The 22177-nt window shown below is 42.8% G+C and overlaps 1 protein-coding gene across 3 annotated transcripts; it reads left to right on the top strand.

The window, feature by feature from the left end:
• The first annotated feature begins 506 nt into the window (after nucleotides 1-506).
• Nucleotides 507-21382, top strand: LOC144501313 (adenine phosphoribosyltransferase). 3 transcript variants are annotated; one of them, XM_078224916.1, is made up of 7 exons: nucleotides 3272-3540; nucleotides 4356-4479; nucleotides 10432-10525; nucleotides 14061-14207; nucleotides 14311-14447; nucleotides 18430-18525; nucleotides 21203-21382. In XM_078224916.1, exons 2-6 carry the CDS (start codon nucleotides 4357-4359, stop codon nucleotides 18520-18522), a joined length of 594 nt encoding a protein of 197 aa, XP_078081042.1. In that variant the 5' UTR covers nucleotides 3272-3540; nucleotide 4356; the 3' UTR covers nucleotides 18523-18525; nucleotides 21203-21382. The 3 variants fall into 3 exon arrangements, with proteins under 3 accessions (XP_078081043.1, XP_078081042.1, XP_078081040.1); XM_078224917.1 differs by lacking the exons at nucleotides 3272-3540; nucleotides 14311-14447 and adding an exon at nucleotides 507-646; XM_078224914.1 differs by lacking the exon at nucleotides 14311-14447.
• Nucleotides 21383-22177: the final 795 nt, after the last annotated feature.

Raw genomic sequence — 22177 nt, 5'->3', positions numbered from 1 at the left:
CGCTCCCCCCCTCCCTCTAGAATTAGTGCCCAACTCACCACTCTCCAAAAAAATGACTGCGTATGGGCTGATTGCGTTCCGGACTGCGGTGGACAGACCAGGCAGACTGCTCTGGTATTCTTGCTGTGTTCTTTGTATCTTCCATTGATAATGGAATCAGGAAGGTTAGGGTTAGAGTCCCCAATCTGTTGAAATTATACTCTTCTGAGGATACCAATAAGCAACTGGATGAATTACCAAAGGAACAGTTTAAGTTAGAGTGACAGTGCCAAAGAGGGCTCTGTTGAAATAATAGGCTCGCTGACAGCAATCGCCAGGGTACATTCAGACACAGCATTTCACACTGCTGCCCAACAATCCGCAACCTGGAGTTTACAAACTATTAATCCACAAGGCTTGGATCCGTTAGGAGTTCATTCAGAGAATATCTTGTTTATCAGAGTACCTTGACCTCCTCCCCTATGACAAGACTTCACGGGTTAATAATCTATAACGGGCAGCTGAACAAAGTCCAGGAACAGCGGACTGAAAAACTCTGTCTGAAGAAGCTCCAAATAACCACCAATTTGTACATCAAACTTTCCTTGGGGTTAAGTTTATATAAACGGAGAAAGACTGAATTGTGGTATAGTCAACAGTCAGGAAGGTAAATCACCTTTATCTTCATTCAAGAACAGGATTTGAAAGTGATAAACGATGGACAGACAGTACAGCACAGTCAACCAAAAATAGAAACTACTTTTCAGCAATGTTTGGTAAGGGGGGAGGCTGTGTTGTACTTGTTTTGTATTTTCAAATTAAACTGCTGCCTCACAGAGCCAGGGATCCGGGTTCGATTCCCGGCTTGGGTCACTGTCTCTGCACATTCTCTTATGTCTGTGGGTTTCCTCTGGGTGCTCTGGTTTCCTCCCACAGTCCAAAAGACGTGCTGGTTAGGTGCATTGGCCATGCTAAGTTCTCCCTCAGTGTACCCAAAAAGCGCCGGAGTGTGGTGACTAGGGGATTTTCACTGTAACTTCATTACAGTGTTAATGTAAGCCTATTTGTGACACTAATAAATAAATTTAAAAATTTTTAAATCTGCAGCTATTGTTCAACGTAAACATTTACTCTGAGCACTGTCTACAAATTCTCCAGACTTTCTCCACTGGGAATTCAGTAAGAAATGATCTTTATGCTGTTTTCCAGACATTTTGACAAAGTGTTTTCAAGGATTTCTTCCATCAAGACTGTTATATTTTTTAAATTGCCTACTTGAATTGCTAGCTTAATAAAAGCTAGATACCCTGTCAAGATGCCAGAAAAAGCTTGGGCCTGTCCACTGAACTTACGTTTAACTTTTTGCTAAGTTTTAACTGCTATCAAACAACCTCACTGGTGCTGAAAAATTACCTTTTCAAATGTGGAGTCTCAATCCTTCAGATATGAATTGTTGTTGGAGATGTAAAAAAAATTAAAACTTAAAATAATTTCTAATAATATATCTTTTAACCTCTGTCGATTCAATCTTTCTTTCCCTCTCATTGCTTCACTTCCTGTACATTATCTTACACAGAATTAAATATTCTAATGTACATTTCAGGGCTGACTTATTAGGTTCCAATTGGGTCAGAAATGGCAGTGGGCAGGCGGGTGCATAAAATAGTCGGCATGTTGGTTTCATGGCACCATTCTGCCCTGAGCCCTTGGAGGTGGAATGGGGGCAGATGCTGGTGGAAAGGCTACTTACCTGCAAGTGGTCAACAGCCCACCAAGGCCGACTGTCAGAGGTTGACTGGAATTTTCCAATCGGCCTCCAGATGCCCTGCAGTGTTGGGGAAGCGTGCCGTTGTCTGGGGGCCTTCTTCTAAAAGATAGGGGAGCTGGCTCTAGAGACAGAATTCTGCTGCAGGCCATCCTGTAGAGGAACCTCCCTCTATTATGTTTGGGGTCTAATTATGGACTATAAAAAGACCACGAGGTAGGTCAGTGTAATGACTTTAATCAGGCAATTGAGGTGGGCCTGTTAGAATATGAACTCCCTGATTACGGACCCACAAAAAGGTGTCCATAACACAAAAAGATGTCCCTGATTAAGGGCCAAATTGATGGGCCAATCGAGGAGCCTCTTGCTTTGTATTTAACCAGGTGTGTCAGTTCCTCTGGGACTCCTAGTGTAGGCTGCTAACTGAAAGCACTCTGTATGTTGTTGTCAGACTTGTAAATAAAGGGATTTTGGTGAACAGATTTCTGCCTCTGAGGATTTATAACAGTTAGTATAATTTGAACAAGGAATGATTTATTGAACATCTTAACAACAGCAAAGTCAATCCAAGACTGACTCCCCGCAAGCTCCACCCTGGGTGGAGCATGTAGCCCGAATCATCTAACCCGCTCTCTTAAAGGGGCATACACCCCAACTATAACATCCTCCAGAGGTAGAGATGCTCAAAATCATGAGGGGACTGGATAGAGTTGCTGGGGAGAAACTGTTCCTGTTCGGATAAGGATCAAGAATGATAGAGAACAGATTTAAAGTGATTTGCAAAAGAAGCAAATGAGAAAAATCTTTTTCCACACAAGCAAGAGGTTCGGGTCTGGAATGCACTGCCTGGAATTGTGGTGGAGGCAGGTTCAACTGAGACACTCAAGGGGGCATTAGATGATTATTTTGAATAGAAACAATGTATAGGGGTGCGGGGAAAAGGCAGGAGAATGGCAGTAGATCATGATGCTCGTTTGGAGAGATGGTACAAAAATTCTGTGACTCCGTGTGATTATGTGATACAATGTTAGCCTAGGTGTGAAAGGGCTATTTTAATTTTAAGTGTAATAAGTTTGGAGAGTGTGCCTCCACCTTGGGGCTGCATCTTTTAGATGACCTGTACAGGCAGCCTGCTGGAGGGCCTCATATTGACCAATACAACAGAATGAATCTGCTGAGCTGTGTCCAGTTTCCTGGGCGACTATTGTCGGGGTATCACCAGTGGAAATACAAACACAGCAGGCTGACTAATTCAAGTCCTTCACCTTATAACGCAATGGGTTTTGCAGCTTCCCTCGAGCTGTTTGAGGTTTGGATTTGCTTATAAGATGCAAAATAGTTTGAAAGACTTGGTCAAGTAATTCCTGCCATGTCCAATGTTAAGAAGCAGCACGTTATTCTTTCTTTTTAAATCGGTGTGCGTTACAGTATTATCCTTAATAGCCAAGGCAGTCTTGACTGCAACCTCAAGGCCTATTTCAGGCTTCATGGGTGGAGCTAAATTAGTTTTGCAGCTGACCCTAGATTAGGTTACAACTTTTGACACACAGGCATTAGTAAAGCAGTACTCAGGCACAGGAGTCGATCAGATGCCGTTAATCTTTACCCAAGGAAGGGCCAATATTTTGCTCACTATCTAGTTTTGGTTTCACAAGTGATTACTATTAGTCACGGAGATGCTTTCCTTATAACGGACATGAGGAAAGAGACAGTTGCTGATGGTCTTGTTCCAATGCTTGAAAGGGAAGAAGGAAAAACACGAGTAGTAGCCCCTGAGGAAGAGGAGGAGGACTCAGGTATGCTTGGGCCTACCACGAGGATGACAGATTGCAGACATTAAGAATGAGGACATTATTAAACTAGAAAGAGTGCAGAAAAAATTTATTAAGATGCTATCAGGACTTGATAGTTTGAGTTATAAGGGGAGGCTGGATAGACTGGGACTTCTTCCCTGGAGCGTAGGAGGCTTAGAGATGATCTTATAGAGGTCTATAAAATAATGAGGGGCATAGATCAGCTAGATAGTCAACCTCTTTTCCCAAAGGGAGGGAAGTCTAAAACTAGAGGGCATAGGTTGAAGGTGAGAGGAGAGAGATACAAAAGGTCCAGAGGGGCAATTTTTTCACACAGAGGGTGGTGAGTGTCTGGAACAAGCTGCCAGAGGTAGTAGTAGAGGCGGGTACAATTTTTTCTTTTAAAAAGCATTTAGACAGTTACATGGGTAAGATGGGTATTGAGGGATATGGGCCAAACATGGGCAATTGGGACTAGCTTAGTGGTAAAAAAAAGGGGTGGCATAGACAAGTTGGGCCGAAGGGCTGTTTCCATGATGTAAATCTCTATGACTCTATGACTTGAATAGAAGCTTGTTGGAATTATGGAATGAACAGAAGATTCACATTCCTTGTGTTGTGGGAGCTTCCATAAGCCAAAATTACATTTTATTTTATAGGAATAAACTGATATGCCAATAGAGTTCAGTGAAGAGCAAGGTGAGAGGAAGATCATGTGAGGCATACACTCTGGTATAGACCTGTTAGATAAAATGATCTGTAATTTTTATGTACAGTGATTGCTCTTTGATTTTTTAAAATTTGTTTTCTTTCTCCAGCATGGAAGCATTAACTATCCCACCAGAACGTGGGAAGAGTTGGTACTTAGCTCTCATGGCACCCAATGTAAAGGGCCCACGATATGCCTGGCTTGATCCATCCAGACTATACTGTAACCAACAGGTAGGCAGACTCAATAATATGCTGCGTCAGTAGTAACGTTACCCAGAAGTTAGGTTTTAATTCTTGTAACTTTTTTCCAGTAACTATTTCTGCAGGGCAATAGGAACCAGCCAAAATTTGCAGTTTTGGATGATTTTCAATGCAGGGTAATGCCCAAAGGAATTTGAATTTCCCAGGAAGTTGCCATGCAATCCTTACATGGGGACCTCTGGGTAAGGGGAGGGGGGGCCCCCTGGTGCATCTTTGGGGTACCCGGGAGGGGGGGCCCCCTGGTGCATCTTTGGGGTACCCCTTTCCTGGGTACAACATCTTGGAGCTTGTAAGTGATGGGCTGCTAATTTTGAGAAAATTAATAGTCATTTGGACAAATGAGCAAATGAGGGTTAATTAAGGAAAGTGGGCATGGATTTGATAAGGACCAGTTGCGTTTAAGTAACTTGCTGGAGGTTTTGATGAAGTATTGGAGAAGGTTGATCAGGGTACTGCTTTTGACATGGTGTACATGGATATCCAGAAAGCATTTGATAAGTTGATAAAAGGTATGGATAAGGTAGACGTGGAGCGGATGCTTCCTCTTGTGGGGCATTCTAGGACAAGAGGTCGTAGTCTTAGGATAAGGGGTAGCAAATTTATAACAGAGTTGAGGAGAAACTACTTCCCCCAAAGGGTTGTGAATCTGTGGAATTTGCTACCCTAAAGTGCGGTGGATGCTGGGACAGTGAGTAAATTTAAGGAGGAGTTAGACAGATTTTTAATTGGTAATGGGTTGAAGGGTTATGGGGAGAAGGCAGGAAAATGGGGATGAGGAGCATATCAGCCATGATCGGATGGCGGAGCAGACTCGATGGGCCAAATGGTCTAATTCTGCTCCTATATAGAGTCATAGAGTCAGAGAGGTTTACAGCATGGAAACAGGCCCTTCAGCTCAACTTGTCTATACCGCCTTTTTTTAAAAACCCTAAGCTAGTCCCAATTGCCCGCATTTGGCCCATATCCCTCTAAACCCATCTTACCCATGTAACTGTCTAAATGCTTTTTAAAAGACAAAATTGTACCCGCCTCTACTACTACTTCTGGCAGCTTGTTCCAGACACTCACCACCCTCTGTGTGAAAACATTGCCCCTCTGAACGCTTTTGTATTTCTCCCCTCTCACCTTCAACCTATGCCTTCTAGTTTTAGACTTCCCTACCTTTGGGAAAAGATATTGACTACCTAGCTGATCTATGCCCCTCATTATTTTATAGACCTGTATAAGATCACCCCTGAGCCTTCAACGCTCCAGAGAAAAGTCCCAGTCTATCCAGCCTCTTCTTATAACTCAAACAATCAAGTCGCAGTAGCATCCTAGTAAATCTTTTCTGCACTCTTTCTAGTTTAATAATATCCTTGGGTGACCAGAATGGTACATCGTTTTCCAAGTGTGGCCTTACCAATATCTTGTACAACTTCAACAAGACATCCCAACTCCTGTATTCAATGTTCTGAGCAATGAAACCAAGCGTGCTGAATGCCTTCTTTACCACTCTGTCCACCTGTGACTCCACTTTCAAGGAGCTATGCACCTGTACCCCTAGGTCTCTTTGTTCTGTCACTCTCCCCAAAGCCCTACCATTAACTGAGTAAGTCCTGCCCTGGTTCGATCTACCAAAATGCATCACCTCGCATTTATCTAAATTAAACTCCATCTGCCATTCGTCAGCACACTGGCCCAATTGATTAAGATCCCGTTGAAATCCTAGATAACCTTCTTCACTGTCCACTATGCCATCAATCTTGGTGTCATCTGCAAACTTACTAACCATGCCTCCTCTATTCTGATCCAAATCATTAGTATAAATGACAAATAACAGGGGATCCAGCACTGATCCCTGAGGCACACCGCTGGTCACAGGCCTCCAGTTTGAAAAACAACCCTCTACAACCACCCTCTGGCTTCTGTCATCTAGTCAATTTTGAATCCATTTGGCTACCTCACCCTGGATCCCATGAGATTTAACCTTATGAATTTATATCTTATGAACTATTTGATAAAGTAACACTCAACAGACTTGTGGGAAAAGTTCTATTATGAAATATAAGGGGCATTAGCAACATGGATACAAAATTGGCTGAATGACAGGAAACAGAGAGTAATGGGTAATGCATAGGTTTTGGATCAGACGAAATGCGTAGTGGACTTTCACTGCGGTTGGTGTGGGGATCCTTGCTTTTGTATATCAATGGCCTGAACTTTGGTGTACAATTTCAAAATTTATGGGTGATACGATATTTGGAAGAATTGTAACCAGTGGGGAGGATAGCGTCGCACTTCAAAAGGACAAGTTGATGGAATGGGCAGACAACTGGCAGATGAAATTTAATACAGAGAAGTGATTCATTTTGGTAGGAATGACATGGAGAAACAATATAAAATAAAAGGTTACAATTCTAATGAGGGTGCAGGAGAAGTGCGACTTGGGTCCATCTCTGCATGGCTGACTGAAGGTGGCAGGATAGGTTGAGGGAGCATTTAATAAAGCATACAACATGTCCCAACAAGGGCAGAAGGGGTGAACTGCACCCCCCTCTATTCAGCCTCCTCGTTTGGTCACAGCACATTTTTAAGTTTCTTTTTCAAAAGGATCTGCCTTTTGTGAATGGGGGGTGGTAACCATAGAATATCTCAGATAGCCTTTCCACCAGGCTCCTGTCCACCCTGACCTCCCCACAATTTCATGTATGTACGGGGGGAGGTCTAGGCTGCCCTGCCCACCCTTGTCCCAATTGAGCCTCTTGAATGGCAAATTATTGACCACTTGAGGGTCTTTTCCCATTCAGCCTCAGTATCAGGTTGGTGGGTGGAATTCAGGGGCGGGGGGAGAGATTACCCCTATCAGCAGCCTCCTTTTAACATCAGTTGCCAAACACTGCCCACTGCCCCTTGACCCCCAGCCCCCCAAAAAGGTCTGGCGCCTGCAGGTACTCCCACCAAACGCTTCCCCTGTCCCTCCCCACCCCCTGATCTCTTAATCAGCACCCCCACTCCCTTCTGCTCATCCCTTGGGCTTCCCTGCTCCACCCTGAGACCTCCACATGTACCTGGCCCTGGACTCCTGAGACTCCCAGGACTGTTCCCTGTCTATTACAGCGTCTGGCACGACAGGTACTAAAGAGTCTGACTATAGAATAGACAATCTGATTGGCTGGCAGCTCTCTGAGGCCGGACTGCCTCCTGATTAAGAGGTGGATGTCCTGTCTCCAGCCAGTTAACACTTGCTGGAGTACAATGTTGGTGCCAGGCAGGCAGGAACAGTAGGGATGTGTTCTCCTCTGACTCCTCGGATGGTGGGAAGGAAAGTGATGCCATCCTAAAAATGTCCCTTTGTCAAAGCTAAAAGTTATTTTAAACTTATGTATTGCACTGGTTCAACCTCAGCTGGAGTATTGCATCCAGTCCTGGGTCTTCCACTTTAAGAAAGATTGCAAAGCATTAGAGAGAATGCAGAAAACAATTCACGAGAATGGTTCCAGGAATGAGGAACTTCAGTTACATAGATAGGAGTTGGGACTGTTTTCCTTGGAGGAGGGAACATTGAGAGGAGATTTGATAGAGGTGTTCAAAGTCATGAGAGGCCTAGACAGAGCAAATAGGGAGAAAGTGTTCACACTGGGGGAAGGATCGAGAACCAGAGCGCAAAGATTTAAGGTAATTGCCAAAAAAGCAATGGCGTTATGAGGAAAATCCTTTTCATGCAGTGAGTGTGTGGTAAACCACTGTTAAGCTTATTGCCTGTGTGTATGTGACATGCCTGGGCAGGCCCCTGCCGGCCCTGCCTGAGACTCCTCCCCCCTGGTCCAGGTATAAAGGTGACTGCTCCCAACCCCCCTGCCTCAGTTGCCGGACCAGTTCATCAGCATGGGTGTGCTCCAAGTCTTTTGCGAATAAAAGCCTATTTGTTCTTGCATACAAACTAGTCTTTGCTTGATTGATAGTGCATCAGAGTGGTTAGTATTTGGAGTGCACTGCCTGAGGATGTGGTGGAGACGGGTTCAATCGAGTCATTCCAGAGGGAATTGAGTTGTTATTGCAAAAGAAAGAATGAGATAGGGCTAAGAGGAGAAGGTGGGCAGGTGGCATAGGGTCAATTGTTACTCCAGAGAGCCAGCACAAATATGACAGCTCGAATGGCCTCCTTCAGCGCTGTAAGAATTCTGTGATCGTGTGAGATTAAGAGACACAACTAAGTCGATTTTAAAAGCTAAACAAAAAGATGTACTTGTGGGCCAAAAGGAGCAGGAACCACATGAAAGCCTGATGTGGGCTATCCCCTAGAGCAGCCCCACTGCCCCACCCCACCCCACTCCTCTTTGGCTGACTGCCAGGAACCACCCTGGATTGTGGCCTCATGCTGCCCGAATTTCCGAACGGACATACTCGAATCATCTGAGACTTTATTCAGTCAGGTTAGAAATCTTTCTATTTTCTCCCCACTTCCCAGCTGTTCTTCAGCTCCCTTATCAATTACAGCCCAGAAAGCAGATCGGAAACATCATTCCAAGTCTCACCCATTCACTCTGAATGGATCACTAGAAAGTTCACAATAATGGGCTGGACATTAACATCATCTTGACTTTTCTTGCCCTCCTATGAGGACTGAGCATAATTTTTCCTTACAAGGTTATTTTAGCAGCTACGCAAGTTAAAAAGTTAAAGTTAGAGTTTATATTTTAGTCACGAGTAAGGCTTAAATTAACACTGCAATGAAGTTACTGTGAAATTCCCCTAGTCACCACACTCCAGCACCTTTTCGGTTCAATGTACCTAACCAGCACGTCTTTTAGAATGCGGGAGGAAACCGGAGCACCTGGAAGAAACACACGCAGACATGGGGAGAACATGCAAAACTCCACACAGCCAGTGACCCAAACCGGGAATCGAACTCAGATCCTTGGCGCTGTGAAGCAGCAGTGCTAACCACTGTGTTCCTGTGCCACCCCAATATTAAATGACCGATCATTGCCAGAGACAATGCCATTTAGAAAATGTAGGTTCCAGTCTCCCTCTCCTCTGCTGTGACGTGGGCAGAATAAATTTTTTTTTTACTATTTATTCATGGGTGTCGCTGGCCGGCCAGCATTTATTGCCTATCGCTAGTTTGCCTTGGAGAGTTGTTGAGAGTCAACCACATTGCTGTGGCTCTGAAGACACATGTGAGCCAGACCAGGTAAGGATGGCAGATGTTCCTTCACCTAAAGGACATTAGTGAACCAGGTGGTTTTTCTGACAATCAGCAATGGTCATCAGTAGATTCTTAATTCCAGATTTTTTTTATTGAATTCAAATTCCACCATCTGCCATGGTGGGATTCGAACCGGGTCCCCAGAACATTAACTGAGTTTCTGGATTAATAGTCTAGCGATAATACCACTAGGCCATCTCCCATGATTACAATGATGTCATTTTCCAGGGGTTTTTACACACCTTCTGTTGAAGTTAGGATGGGTGAATTGGAACTCTCTCTCATGCAAATTCCATCCTTTGATCTCAGTTAGATTTTGCTTTCCATTTGGTATGGAAAAAACAACAGCATTATGAATGTTTTCATGCAATGAGTGGTTAGGATCTGGAATGCATTGCCTGAGGGTGAAGTGGAGGCAGGTTCAATTGAGTCATTCAAGAGGGAACTGAGTTATTATTGGAAAAGGAAGAATGGGATAGGGCTAAGAGGAAAAGGTAGGCAAGTGCACTGGGTAAATTGGTACTACGGAATTCAGCAACTGCTGAAGGGCAGAGCAGAGTCATTGGACTAAATGTCCTATATTCCTACCTACAGCAGAACTACTTCAATGAAGAATATGAGAAATTAAATTGAGGTTCATAAAATGTTTCACATAAAGATCAATTTTGATGTAACACTTGTCTTTGAGTCCACCATGATAGTTTAAATGTCATCTTTTATTTATTTTTAAGGCTTTTAAAGACTGCGTTGAAGACTTGCTCCAGCCTTTCCTGAATGACACCATCGACATCGTAGCTGGGATTGACGCCATGGGCTTCATATTAGGTAAATGTATAACATCGAGGTTATAACAAGTTAATGGTCTTACCTGGACTGGTTTAAAATCAAAACATCTCGATAATGTTAAACTCAGCATTGTCTCAGCATTAAGATGGGGTTGATACCAGGTCAGTTGTCATGTTAGTTAGTCCCTCAGCTTACTAATACACATTCCAGTTGCTTTGAAACAATGGAAACTCTTACATATCATTGACTAAAATCTTAGATGTTCAACAAAGAATAACCACACTGGGTTTTTGTTATTTGCTCACAATTTTAAGGATAAACCTTGGTTGACAGCCTGGCAGGCTGAACTCACAGTGTGATAGACATCCCTAGCAGCCAGCAACAAAATGCTTAGACTAACTCGCTTAGAATAGCTTTATTAGATAGTAGACCATTTGCTCCGAGACACAGCAACGTGGGCATCCTTATATTTGTTTCTTGGAGGAACATGTGAAAGCTGTATACTGTCCATTCATAGCAGCATTTATGGGGGCATTAAGGACCCCTTAGATGTGCGGGTTAGGTTCATTGGCCAAGCGAAATTGCCCCTTAGTGTTCCGGGATGCGTAGGTTAGAGGGATTAGCGGGTAAATATGTAGGGATACGGGAATAGGGCCTGGGTGGGATTGTTGTCAGTGCAGACTCGATGGGCTGAATGGCCTCTTTCTGCACTGTAGGGTTTCTATGGTTTCTATGGAATCACATGAAGGCTGTTCAGAGCAGGGAAGGTTGCAGGATCCTTTTGCCATGGGACATTAGTCAATCAGATGCTTTTTTAGAGCAATCTGTTGGCTTTTATCCTTCATTCTGAAGGAAGCTGAAAGGATGACTCTGTTTCGCTCTCCAGCTGCTGAACATTTTCTGCTTTTAATTCAAAATGGGCGGCATGGTGCCACAGCTGCCTCACAATGCCAGGGACCCGGGTTCGATTCCCATTGAGTTTGCATGTTCTCCCCGTTTCTGTGTGGGTTTCCTCCCACAATCTGAAAGACGTGCTGGTTAGGTGCATTGACCCGAACAGGTGCCGGAGTGTGGCGACTAGGGGAATTTCGCAGTAACTTCATTGCAGTGTTAATGTAAGCCTTACTTGTGACTAATAAATAAACTTTACTTTACTTTAGCTTTCATGATCATTTGTTGTGGTGTTAGCCCATAAATTAGCAGACACATTGAATTAAATTTCACAATGTACCATGATGGAATTTGAACCCTGAGCTACTCTGGTATCACAGCTACTCAGCTCCCGTGCATCTGTGATGTATACCGGTTTATTGGTTTTAACCCAACAACAGTATTTTTAAAAATTGTATTCATTCTTGGGATGTGGGCGTCACTGGCTGGACCAGCATTTATTGCCCATCCCAAACGGCCCATGAGAAAATGACGAATAACTGCCTTCTTGAACCACCGCTGTCCTTGTGGTGTAGGTACACCCCACACTGCTGTTAGGGAGGGAGTTCCTGGATTTTGACCCAGCGGCAATGAAGCAACAGCGATATATTTCCAAGTCGGGGTGGTGAGTGACTTGGAGGGGGACTTCCAGGTGGTGGTATTCCCATGTGCCTGCTGCCCTTAGTCCTTCTAGGTGGTAGCTATTGTGCATTTGGAAGGTGCTGCCTAAAGAGCCCTGGTGAATTCCTGCAGTGCATCTTGTAGATGGTGCACACGGCTGCTAGTGCACTGGTGTTGGAGGGAATGATTGTTTACGGATGGGGTGGCCAATCAAGCTTTGTCCTCCTTGCTTGGATTTATATAGTGGCCATTAATATGGAAAATGTCCCAAGGCACTTCACAGGAGTGTTAACAGACATTGAGCCATTTAAGGAGATATTAAAATAGATGAGCAATAGCTTAGTCAGAAATGTAGGCATTAATGAGAATCTTAAAGGAAGAGAGAGAGATTAAGAGGATTTTATGATGGGTGCCTGTTTTAATACAAAACCTTTGGTCAGACATGCTTTGAGCCTGCCGTCTACATAGGAGTGTGCTGAACACCTTGGTTACATTGTTAGCTTTAGACCTCCATCCAGCAAGTCAATTATATCCATCACATTATCTGGTAATAAGACTCCTGCATCTACTATTGTGTCCAATCCATCAACTGCTGGTTAGAAATTCGGGAGTAAGATGTGCCATTAATTCCCATTAGCAAAGCCCCTATTCAGCAATGTTACCATAACCTATTATGAGGTTAAATTAAAGGATTTCTTATATAAAACATTTCTGAAAAGATATATTAAGTATTTGTTTGCATAAAGTTTGTTCTCATTCCTGCGGCTTAACCCTGATTTCTTTTTCCTTCTTTGAAAGAAGTTGGATTAAAGATTTGTACCACGCTGTTATAACAAGGTTGCTGCATTCGTTTGATGGAAACATATTAAAATTCTTGGAGGGTTTAGTCTTTTAGCACAAGCTTAGTTTTTCCAAACTTTCTTTTTCCTTCAAATTGAGTACATTATTACAAAATCAATTTAAATATGTCGGAGTCATGTTTCAATGAAGTGCCAAGGATCATCTGCTGCCATTAGATATATGTGTGTTTTGTCTGTGATTGGCTATCCATTCATTCTAATGATCCAACCATTATGGGCAATGTGTTTTGACATAGATTGGTGGCCAGTGAGCACCGCACCACTATCGCAGACACATAGAATTTCCCCAAGAATCTCATCTATTCCTGTTTCCACTAAGTAATTCCACTTTCAACGGCAGGGGTGGCATGGTGGCACAGTGGTTAGCACTGTTGCCTCACAGCACCAGGGGCCCGGGTTCATTTCCAACCTCGGGTGACTGTCTGAGTGGAGTTTGCACGTTCTCCCCGTGTCTGCGTGGGTTTCCATTGGGTGCTCCGGTTTCCTCCCACGATCCAAAAATGTGCAGGTTAGGTGGATTGGCCATGCTAAACTGCCCCTTAGTGTCCCAAGATGTGTTGATTAGGGGGATTTGCGGGGTAAATATGTGGGGTTATGGGGATAGGATCCAAAGCTTGTATTCTAGGTAGTTTCAGTCCCAGATAAAATTGGAGTTTGTGTTCACACAAACCATTAAATATCAAATTTATTTGCATTGCTGTTCTCCTCCAAATTCAAGTTAAGCCACTTGAGTCTAGGAGAAGGAGGTTAACAGCAATCAGCCAGAAATGTTCTTTCATATTCAGCCTATTGAGCTTTTAGGCTTCTTCAGAAACCCACATACATGTAGTTTCCCTGCTATACAGAAGGATAAGTCATTGATACAGAAGGGTTGATTTTAACAAGACTCTGCTCCAGATTAAAGCATTGATTGACAGGAGTATACATTCAGAATTAGCCCAATAGTTTTAAAGCCCCATCTTTCATCCAACCGGGGTGCGTGGGGTCCTTGATTATGCTGGCTGCTTTCCCAAGACAGCCTTCATATGGAGCATATCCATATTGTAGGACTGTGCCTACCTGGGAGTCCATGCCTTCAACTGAGGAGGAATGAAGGCAGAATATTTGCCTTAATATTTTACCAAACACTCATGAGATCCAAATCTGCTATTTTGCAATTTTAGGAGCAGCTATAGCCCACCATCTTGGGAAAGGGTTCTTGACGATCCGGAAAGAGGGTCACAGCTGTATAGAAACAAAGGGCAAAACCTACTCCGACTACACAGGTCGACAGAAAATATTGGAAATGCGCACTGATGTGGTTAAACCAGGTTGGTGTTCGATGATATATCATTTCATGTTTCATTCTCGGGATGTGACAAGATTGGTAAATATTGCAGATCTGCAGTTGGCGTGAACTAACTGGTTTGCTAGGCCATTTCACAGGACAGTTAAAAGTCAACCGTGTTGGTGCTGTGACATCCACATCAGATCGGCTAATAGAACAAAGAAAACAAAGAAAAATACAGCACAGGAACAGGCTCTTAGGTCCATCAAGCATGTGGCGATATGTGAGTTCTATCCCTCTGTTTGTCTCCCGTTCATGTGTCTAATAACATTAGATTTTCTTCTCTAAAGGACATTAACAAACCCAACTGCCCGTTTTTAATGAAAATTTGATAACTTCGTCATCTCATTTATTTTTTCTCCAGAGCTTCCAACTCAATTCAAAGTCTCAAATTGCCATCATGGGCTTTGAGCTAACTTTTCCCGGGTTACTGGCCAGACTAGGTCTACACGTCCAGTGAATTAACCACCACAGTACTCTACCCACCACTCACAAGGTCATGATAGAATCAGGGCACAATCTCAATACAGGAAATGGGTAATGTAATTTAAACCTCACAGTTATATCCTGGACTAATTGCAGCCAGGCAAAAGTGATTTTGTACAGTTCAAGTGTGATGTTTTTCAGCAAAGAAGAAGGTAAGCTAAAAGATTTCAAATGACTGAAGATTAACTAAATTGTCAATTCCAAATTGACTTTTATTCATTCACAGCTTTAGCAAATAATAAACCTTATTTGTGACTTTAAAAACTCTGAAATACAAATTAAAAATTAGCCTTGGGACATTGGACTTGTATATGAAACTGAAACCCTTAAAAATGATTGCCTCAAAATAAAATGTACAACAGGGCATCCAGGAGTTGAAGAGAGTGCACAGATGTCAAGTGTAAAGGGAATGAGTTAGTACATCAATAAAGATTACAGAAGATCAAACTCCATGGTCTAGAAAGAGATGAAGTTAATGGGCAAAACTCTTCAACAGCATATTGGGAAGAATTTGCATCGACATAGCAATATCCTCAAGACAAAACAAAAATGAATTACTTTCAAAGCACGGCCATTGCTCTTGTGTAAGCACAAAAAGCAGCCAATTATACAGAGCAAGATCCCACAAATAGAAAATGAAGCAAATGATCGGTGTGAGTGAAATATTGACGATGTTGGAATTCTGAAACAAAACCAGAAAATGCAGTTTTTTATAAAGTTTATTAATCAGTGTCACAAGTCGGCTTTCATTAACACTGCAATGAAGTTACCATGAAAACCCCCTAGTTGCCACACTCCGGCACCTGTTCGGGTACACTGAGGGAGAATTTAGCATGGCCAGTGCACCTAACCAGCACATCTTTCAGACTGTGGGAAGAAACCAGAGCACCCAGAAGAAACTCACGCAGTCACAGGGAGAACATGCAGACTCTGCAAAGGCGGTGACCCAAACCAATCGAACCTGGGTCCCTGGCACTGTGAGGCAGCAGTGCTAGCCATTGTGTCACAGTGCCGCTCTGGAAACACTCGTCAGACAGGCAGCATCTATGGAAGTAACAGACAAGTCGATGTTTCAGATATGAATCGCTTGTCAAAATTAACTTGAACAAAATGGGAACTTGCAAGGTTTATGTGATTTTTTTTCTGGCTGGAACTGATTGATATTAAGAGTTGGACATTTACTTTCCTTCTTCGAATAGAATCGCCTTTTGGCTAAGATCAAGCAACAGTTCAAGCCCAAGATAGGTTGCAATGCCGTATCTTGTCAGCTTGGATCTTGTTTGTCTCTCTTGTGGGGACCATGAATTGGATTCAATTGGATTTTGAATTTGGTTTTGGGAGCAAGCAAGGAATGGATTTGGGTTTTCCAGGTCCATTCTGAACATTGCCTTTGTAACGTTAAGGATGGAACTTTAAAAATTTTAAAAGCACCATGGACATTTGAATTGACATTGTTGTTGCTGCCACAAATAGCATTTTAGCCAGGGGTTGATACGAAAGCCAAGTTATTATTCAAGGGGCACCAATATCTCTTAAAAAGAATGGTCTACCCTTATAATTGTCCACTTATGTGATAATATTGATTTATAAATAACCTACTGCATATTCATATCTCTCGTGCTGAATAAGAATAAAATTTACCAACCTTGACATACTTGTGTGATGCTCTACTCTTTTGTCCTTTTATCTTTGTTTCATTGATGGCAATGTTACAGATAGGATCAGGAGAGAATTGAAATCCTTGCTCCCATTCACTTACTCTCCATAATCAGTGTGTTTTTGAAAAAGTTATGTGTGTTTCGTAGCCTCTGGAGTATGTGCGGCCAATTTAAATAACAGCAGCAAGCTTTCTTGGGGTTAAATAAAGATTCACCCTGAAGGTCCAAATACTACATCACTCATGCACAACATGCACACACCCACTAGAAAGATACAGTTCAAGAGAGCGGTGCACTTTTACAAGACATAAACAAAAGAATGGTTTGGCTCACTGGAGGAAAATAAGTCATTGCAAACCTGTTGAAGTTTTCACTCCAAAAGGAGAATCTAGGAGGAATTAATAGCTGGAGTCATATATCAGGATTATTGCTGGATTCCCTCAAAGACATGGATGTTCAGCAGGTCATGAAATTAGACACTTATGGGTTTTTTTTCTTGCCAAGTGGTCAAGTTTCTTTACAATTGAATAGGAATCAGCTAGGATAGTTTTAAAACGTAGCAGTCTCTGGGTTTAAAAAAAGCTAAGGGGTTACTGCCTCTTTCTGCAGCTGACACTCTGCAGTGGCTGTTCTTTGCAGACTGACTAGTTTCCCCCTGGTTTTTGGGGATAGAACTCACTTTCTGAAAATAGTTTCACACACATTATCGGTTGCTGTTGTTCACTCAGAGCAGTTTGGAAATGCAAAGCCATTGCTACATAATGGGAGACTGGCGGCACGGTGGCACAGTGTTTAGCACTGTTGCCTGACAACGCCAGGGACCCGGGATCGATTCCCGGCTTGTGTCACTGTCTGTGTGGAGCGGGCACATTCTTCCCGTGTCTGTATGGGTTTTTTCCGGGTACTCCAGCTTCCTCCCACAATCTGAAAGACGTGCTGGTTAGGTGCATTGGCCATGCTAAATTCTCCCTCAGTGTACCCGAACAGACGCCGGAGTGTGGCGACTGGGGGATTTGCACAGTAACTTCATTGCAATGTTAATGTAAGCTTACTTGTGACTAATAAGTAAATAAATGATGATGGTCATTCACACCTACTTGTGGTCAACTGGTTTCTTAGCTCTCTTTTGTTAAATTTCAAACCTGGAGATATGAAGTCTGGAAGTCTATTGACTTGGAATTTTGGGTAAACCACAAATAATAACAGGTGTACAGTCAGATATGAATTTCTCCTGGGAATGTCCATTCAAGAGAAAGGCTCTCACCTAAGGTTATTCAATTAGGAACTTTCCGGAGACTTGATATACGTCTAAGTAAATGCAGAAATTTTAAAAGTTCACTGCCACCTGGCAGCCATCGTAGTAATCTGTTGATGTCAATTTTTAAAGGTAAACCAGTTCTACAAAATTATAAAAAGCCCACATTTAAAGTTATGAATAGGGCATGTAGAATGAAGTGATTGCTCAGTTTGCAAGTCACTGGCACCAGTTGGGACACGATGGAGAAGCACCAAGCAAAGAATATATAATATCATAGAATCATAGAATCTATACAGTACAGAGGATGCTATTCGGCCCATCGAGTCTGTACCAACCACAATCCCACCCAGGCCCTATTTCCGTAACCCCTCATATTTACTCTGTTAATCCCCCTGACACTAGGGTCAATATAGCATGGCCAATCAACCGAACCCACGCATCTTTGGACTGTGGGAGGAAACTGGAGCACCCAAAGGAAATGCACGGAGACACAGGGAGAAAGTGCAAGCTCCACACAGACAGTCATCCGAGGCCAGAATTGAACCCAGATCCCTGGCGCTGTGAGGCAGCAGTGCTAACCACTGTGCCACGGTGCTGCCCATAGTGAGTTGTAATTACTCACAAGGGAGATGGAAAATGGAAGGAAATTCCACTCTGGGCTACTTTAGATAATTCTTAGCAGCTAACTGCCCAGCATTCTTTTGCAGGATGGCTTCTACTCTCAGGAAAGGGTGGTGAGTGCTGGTGAAGCAGGGCAAAAATATATAGCCTACCAAAAAAAGCTTCAAAACTTGTGATTTCAGGTTTACGAATCCTGTTGGTGGACCAGTGGATTGAGACTGGAGGCACGATGGAGGCTGCAATTGCACTCATTGAAGAACACGGTGGAACTATAGCAGGTAGGGAGAGAAAATAATGTCAATTGATCACGGCCACTAATAAAACACCCCTGGTATATCTTTTAACTTTTGCCGGCATTATTCTGGTGTTGTAATCGAACACCACCATCAAAAATGTAAGGGAGGGCATTTTGCTTCGATCTTGTTGAAAGAGGATGTTGAAAATATTAATTGAATATTGCTACCCTGGATGCAGGAAGATGTCCAATTGTGTTCTAATATTGCTGAGCAGACGATGTGATTCTTCCGGAATCTCCAACTATATCCCGTCGAAGACCACAACCAGTCCACATTATTTTCAATCTGTTTATGTTGTAATCATAAACTTCAGTTCAAAATCCATTCCAGTAGCATTTTTTAGCAAGCAAGCATTGATTTTGTACATCATTATTTTTCGGAGTGTGCTATATCAAGTAACTCATTTATCAACATGAATAAATGAGGCATTTTTCTCGTGCAATTGCAGATTTCAGTATCTTCTGGAAACATTGATGGGAATATGAATATGAACAAAAAAAATCCTAATGTATGGAACTATTAAAACACATGGACTTTGTCAAATTGGATATGAAAATTCTTGAAGAATATCAAAAGCTATTCTGTAGATCCTCATATTCTTTGTTTATCTTAGCATTTAGCAATCATGGAGTGACAAAATGTAGGAATAAGAAAAACAAATGAAACAGCAGGAGGGAGAATAAAGAGAACCATGAGAAGGTAGTGAGTTTAATATGAAGTCTTAACTTCTGAAGACATCATTGAGAAATCAGCAAACTTAAAAATCGTACTCCCGCTGCCTTCATTAAATCCTTGCACTGGAACGCAATAGTCCTGACACGGATCCTCACAGGACCTCACCAGTAACTGGACCCCAGGCAGATTAACGAATGAACATCCTTCTTGCAGGGAAAGCTAGTACATAGGGTCTCTTTGGGGTTGATAAAAGCAAAACACCACGAATGCTGGAATCTGAAACAAAAACAGAAAATGCTGGAAAATCTCAGCAGGTCTGACAGCATCTGTGGAGAGAGAATAGAGCCAACGTTTCGAGTCTGGATGAGGAACTCTCGTAGAGAGAATTGATGTAGATCTCAGAAACTCAGCTCCCCTCCTGATGATCCTGGAGAGCAGATTTCAGCTCTGACAAAGGGTCATCTAGACTCAAAATGTTGGCTCTATTCACTCTCCGCAGATGCTGTCAGACCTGCTGAGATTTTCCAGCATTTTCTGCTTCTCTTTGGGGTTGAGTTGGTTCCAAGATTATATACCTGATAGTGGAACTAGGACAACCAGCAATACCAGACACTGTCTGAGCTGTGAGTCTGTCACGCTCACAGTATACAAGAACCTTGTTCTCTGGCCAAGCTCAGTAGCAGCAGTGCGTACTATCTACAAGATGCACTGCAGCAATTCACCAAAGATCATTAGACAGCACCTTCCAAACCCACGACCACTTCCATCTAGAAGGACAAGAGCAGCAGATAAATGGGAACACCACCACCTGCAAGCTCCCCTCCAAGCCACTCACCGTCCTGGCTTGGAAATATATCGCCATTCCTTCTCAGTCGTTGGGTCAAAATCCTGAAATTCCCTCCCTAATGGCATTGTGGGTCAACCCACAGAACATGGATTGCAGCGATTCAAGAAGGCAGCTCACCATCACCTTCTCAAGGGCAACTCGGAATGGACAACAAATGCTGGCCAGCCAGCGATACCCATGTCCCACGAATGAATTTTTAAAAAATGACCTGGCAAGCTGAGCTCATCAATATGATCTGGTGACACAGAACTATCACAGGGAACTGGAATTCATTATAGATAAAAACAAAATACCACAGATGCTGGAATCTGTGACAAAAACAGAAAATGCTGGAAAATATCGGCAGGTCTGACAGCATCTGTTTAATAATTAAAATGTATTTATTAGTATCACATGTAGGTTTACATTAACACTGCAATGGAGTTACTGTGAAAATCCCTTAGTCACCACACTCTGGTGCCTGTTCCGATACACTGAGGGAGAATTTAGCATGGCCAATGCACCTAACCAGCACGTCTTTCAGACTGTGAGAGGACACAGGGAGAACGTGCAGACTCCGCACAGTGACCCAAGTTGGGAATCGAACCCAGGTCCCTGGTGCTGTGAGGCAGTAATGCTAACCACTGGGCCACCTGCCACCCTCTGTGGAGAGAGAATAGAGTAAGAGTTTTAACAACACCAGGTTAAAGTCCAACAGGTTTATTTGGTAGCAAATGCCATTTGCTACCAAATAAACCTGTTGGACTTTAACCTGGTGTTGCTAAAACTCTTACTGTGTTTACCCCAGTCCAACGCCGGCATCTCCACATCAGAGAGAATAGAGGCAAGGGTCATCCAGACTCGAAACATTAGCTCTATTCTCTCTTCACAGATGCTGTCAGACCTGCAGAGATTTTCCAGCATTTTCTGTTTTTGTTTGGAATTCATTATATTCAGTTTCAAATAACCCAGGAAGCTAAATGAATAGAAAGTCCTGTCTGAACAAACAGTGTGAACCGGTGTTCTGTATGGTGAGAATAAATGGCTGTGGCCGAGGAAGGGAAGGCAGGACTGCAAACTCATTTTGGGAAGTGTAGATGAGCCATGTTGTGTCTCTTCTCTGTGTAACTCTTGTAACATTCTTTGTTCCCTCTATAGGTATCGCTGCAATCTGTATTGAGGAAACTGAAGGAGGGAAGCGAATTAAAGCAAAATACAAATGTTCAAATTGTGTCCCTGGTGACCTGCAGCCTCAATTTAACAATAAATACCTGGAGACCTTTAAAGCCTTTGAAAGAAAAAATGCAGTTGTGCAAAATAAATCTGAGTGAAGCATCATTTGACTCCTGAAGTCTCTAATTTATTTATGTGCATACAACAGATGTAATACTTCAAATGCAAGTTCTTAAGGAGAGGCAGGAGTCAATGTCTAACTCCAATACGTGGAGATGCCGCGTTGGACTGGGGTGAACACAGTAAGAAGTCTCACAACACCAGGTTAAGACTTCTTACTGTGTTAACTCCAATACCTCAGACATACAAAATGTACTCCTCTCTCCTCCCAAGTGTTTCACTTACTTACACCAATCCTTAATTGAAAGGGCAGAGATTCAACTTCCCCAAAGGCATTTGACTCTATTGCTGTTATGGTGGCATCAATAGACACCACAAGAGCAAGGGGTGAATACCTCTGGAAAGCACAGAATGACGGAAGTCCAAGTCCAAGGTTTCTGCACATTTCCATGTCAGTGTATTGCTTAAGGAGTGCTGCATTGTTGAAAGTGCCATCTTTCTAATGAATTGTTAAACAATGCCTGCTCAGGTAAAAGATCCCATCGGAGATTAGCCATTTCTCCCACTACCCTGACCATCATTTCTCCTTCAACCAAGGACATCAGAATCAGATTATCTGACCACTTATCCATTTGCTGTTGATGGAACCTTGATGCTCACAAATGATGAATGTGTAGATGTTCTGGGTCAATACACATAGAATCATATTCCAACGTTAAATGTTGTCTTCACTTTCATTTGTTTTAAAAAGATGAGCCTATGAATAAAATCTTCACCTCTTCAAATATTTACAGGTGTCAAAAACCATTTCCAGGTTCCGATCTCACACAGGTCAGGGGC

The sequence above is a fragment of the Mustelus asterias genome, chromosome 12 (genome assembly GCF_964213995.1).
Source record: "Mustelus asterias chromosome 12, sMusAst1.hap1.1, whole genome shotgun sequence".
NCBI classification, from domain to species: Eukaryota; Metazoa; Chordata; class Chondrichthyes; order Carcharhiniformes; family Triakidae; genus Mustelus; species Mustelus asterias.
Note: the sequence above shows the minus strand (reverse complement) of the source record. Positions and strands in the feature narration are given on the sequence as shown.

Excerpts from the sequence above, each read along its gene's own strand:
- LOC144501313 (XM_078224917.1), top strand. The coding sequence starts at position 4,357 with ATGGAAGCATTAACTATCCCACCAGAACGTGGGAAGAGTTGGTACTTA. Across the intron at positions 4,480-10,431 it reads GACTATACTGTAACCAACAG|GCTTTTAAAGACTGCGTTGA; the intron begins GTAGGCAGACTC and ends TTTATTTTTAAG. Across the intron at positions 18,526-21,202 it reads ACACGGTGGAACTATAGCAG|GTATCGCTGCAATCTGTATT; the intron begins GTAGGGAGAGAA and ends TTCCCTCTATAG.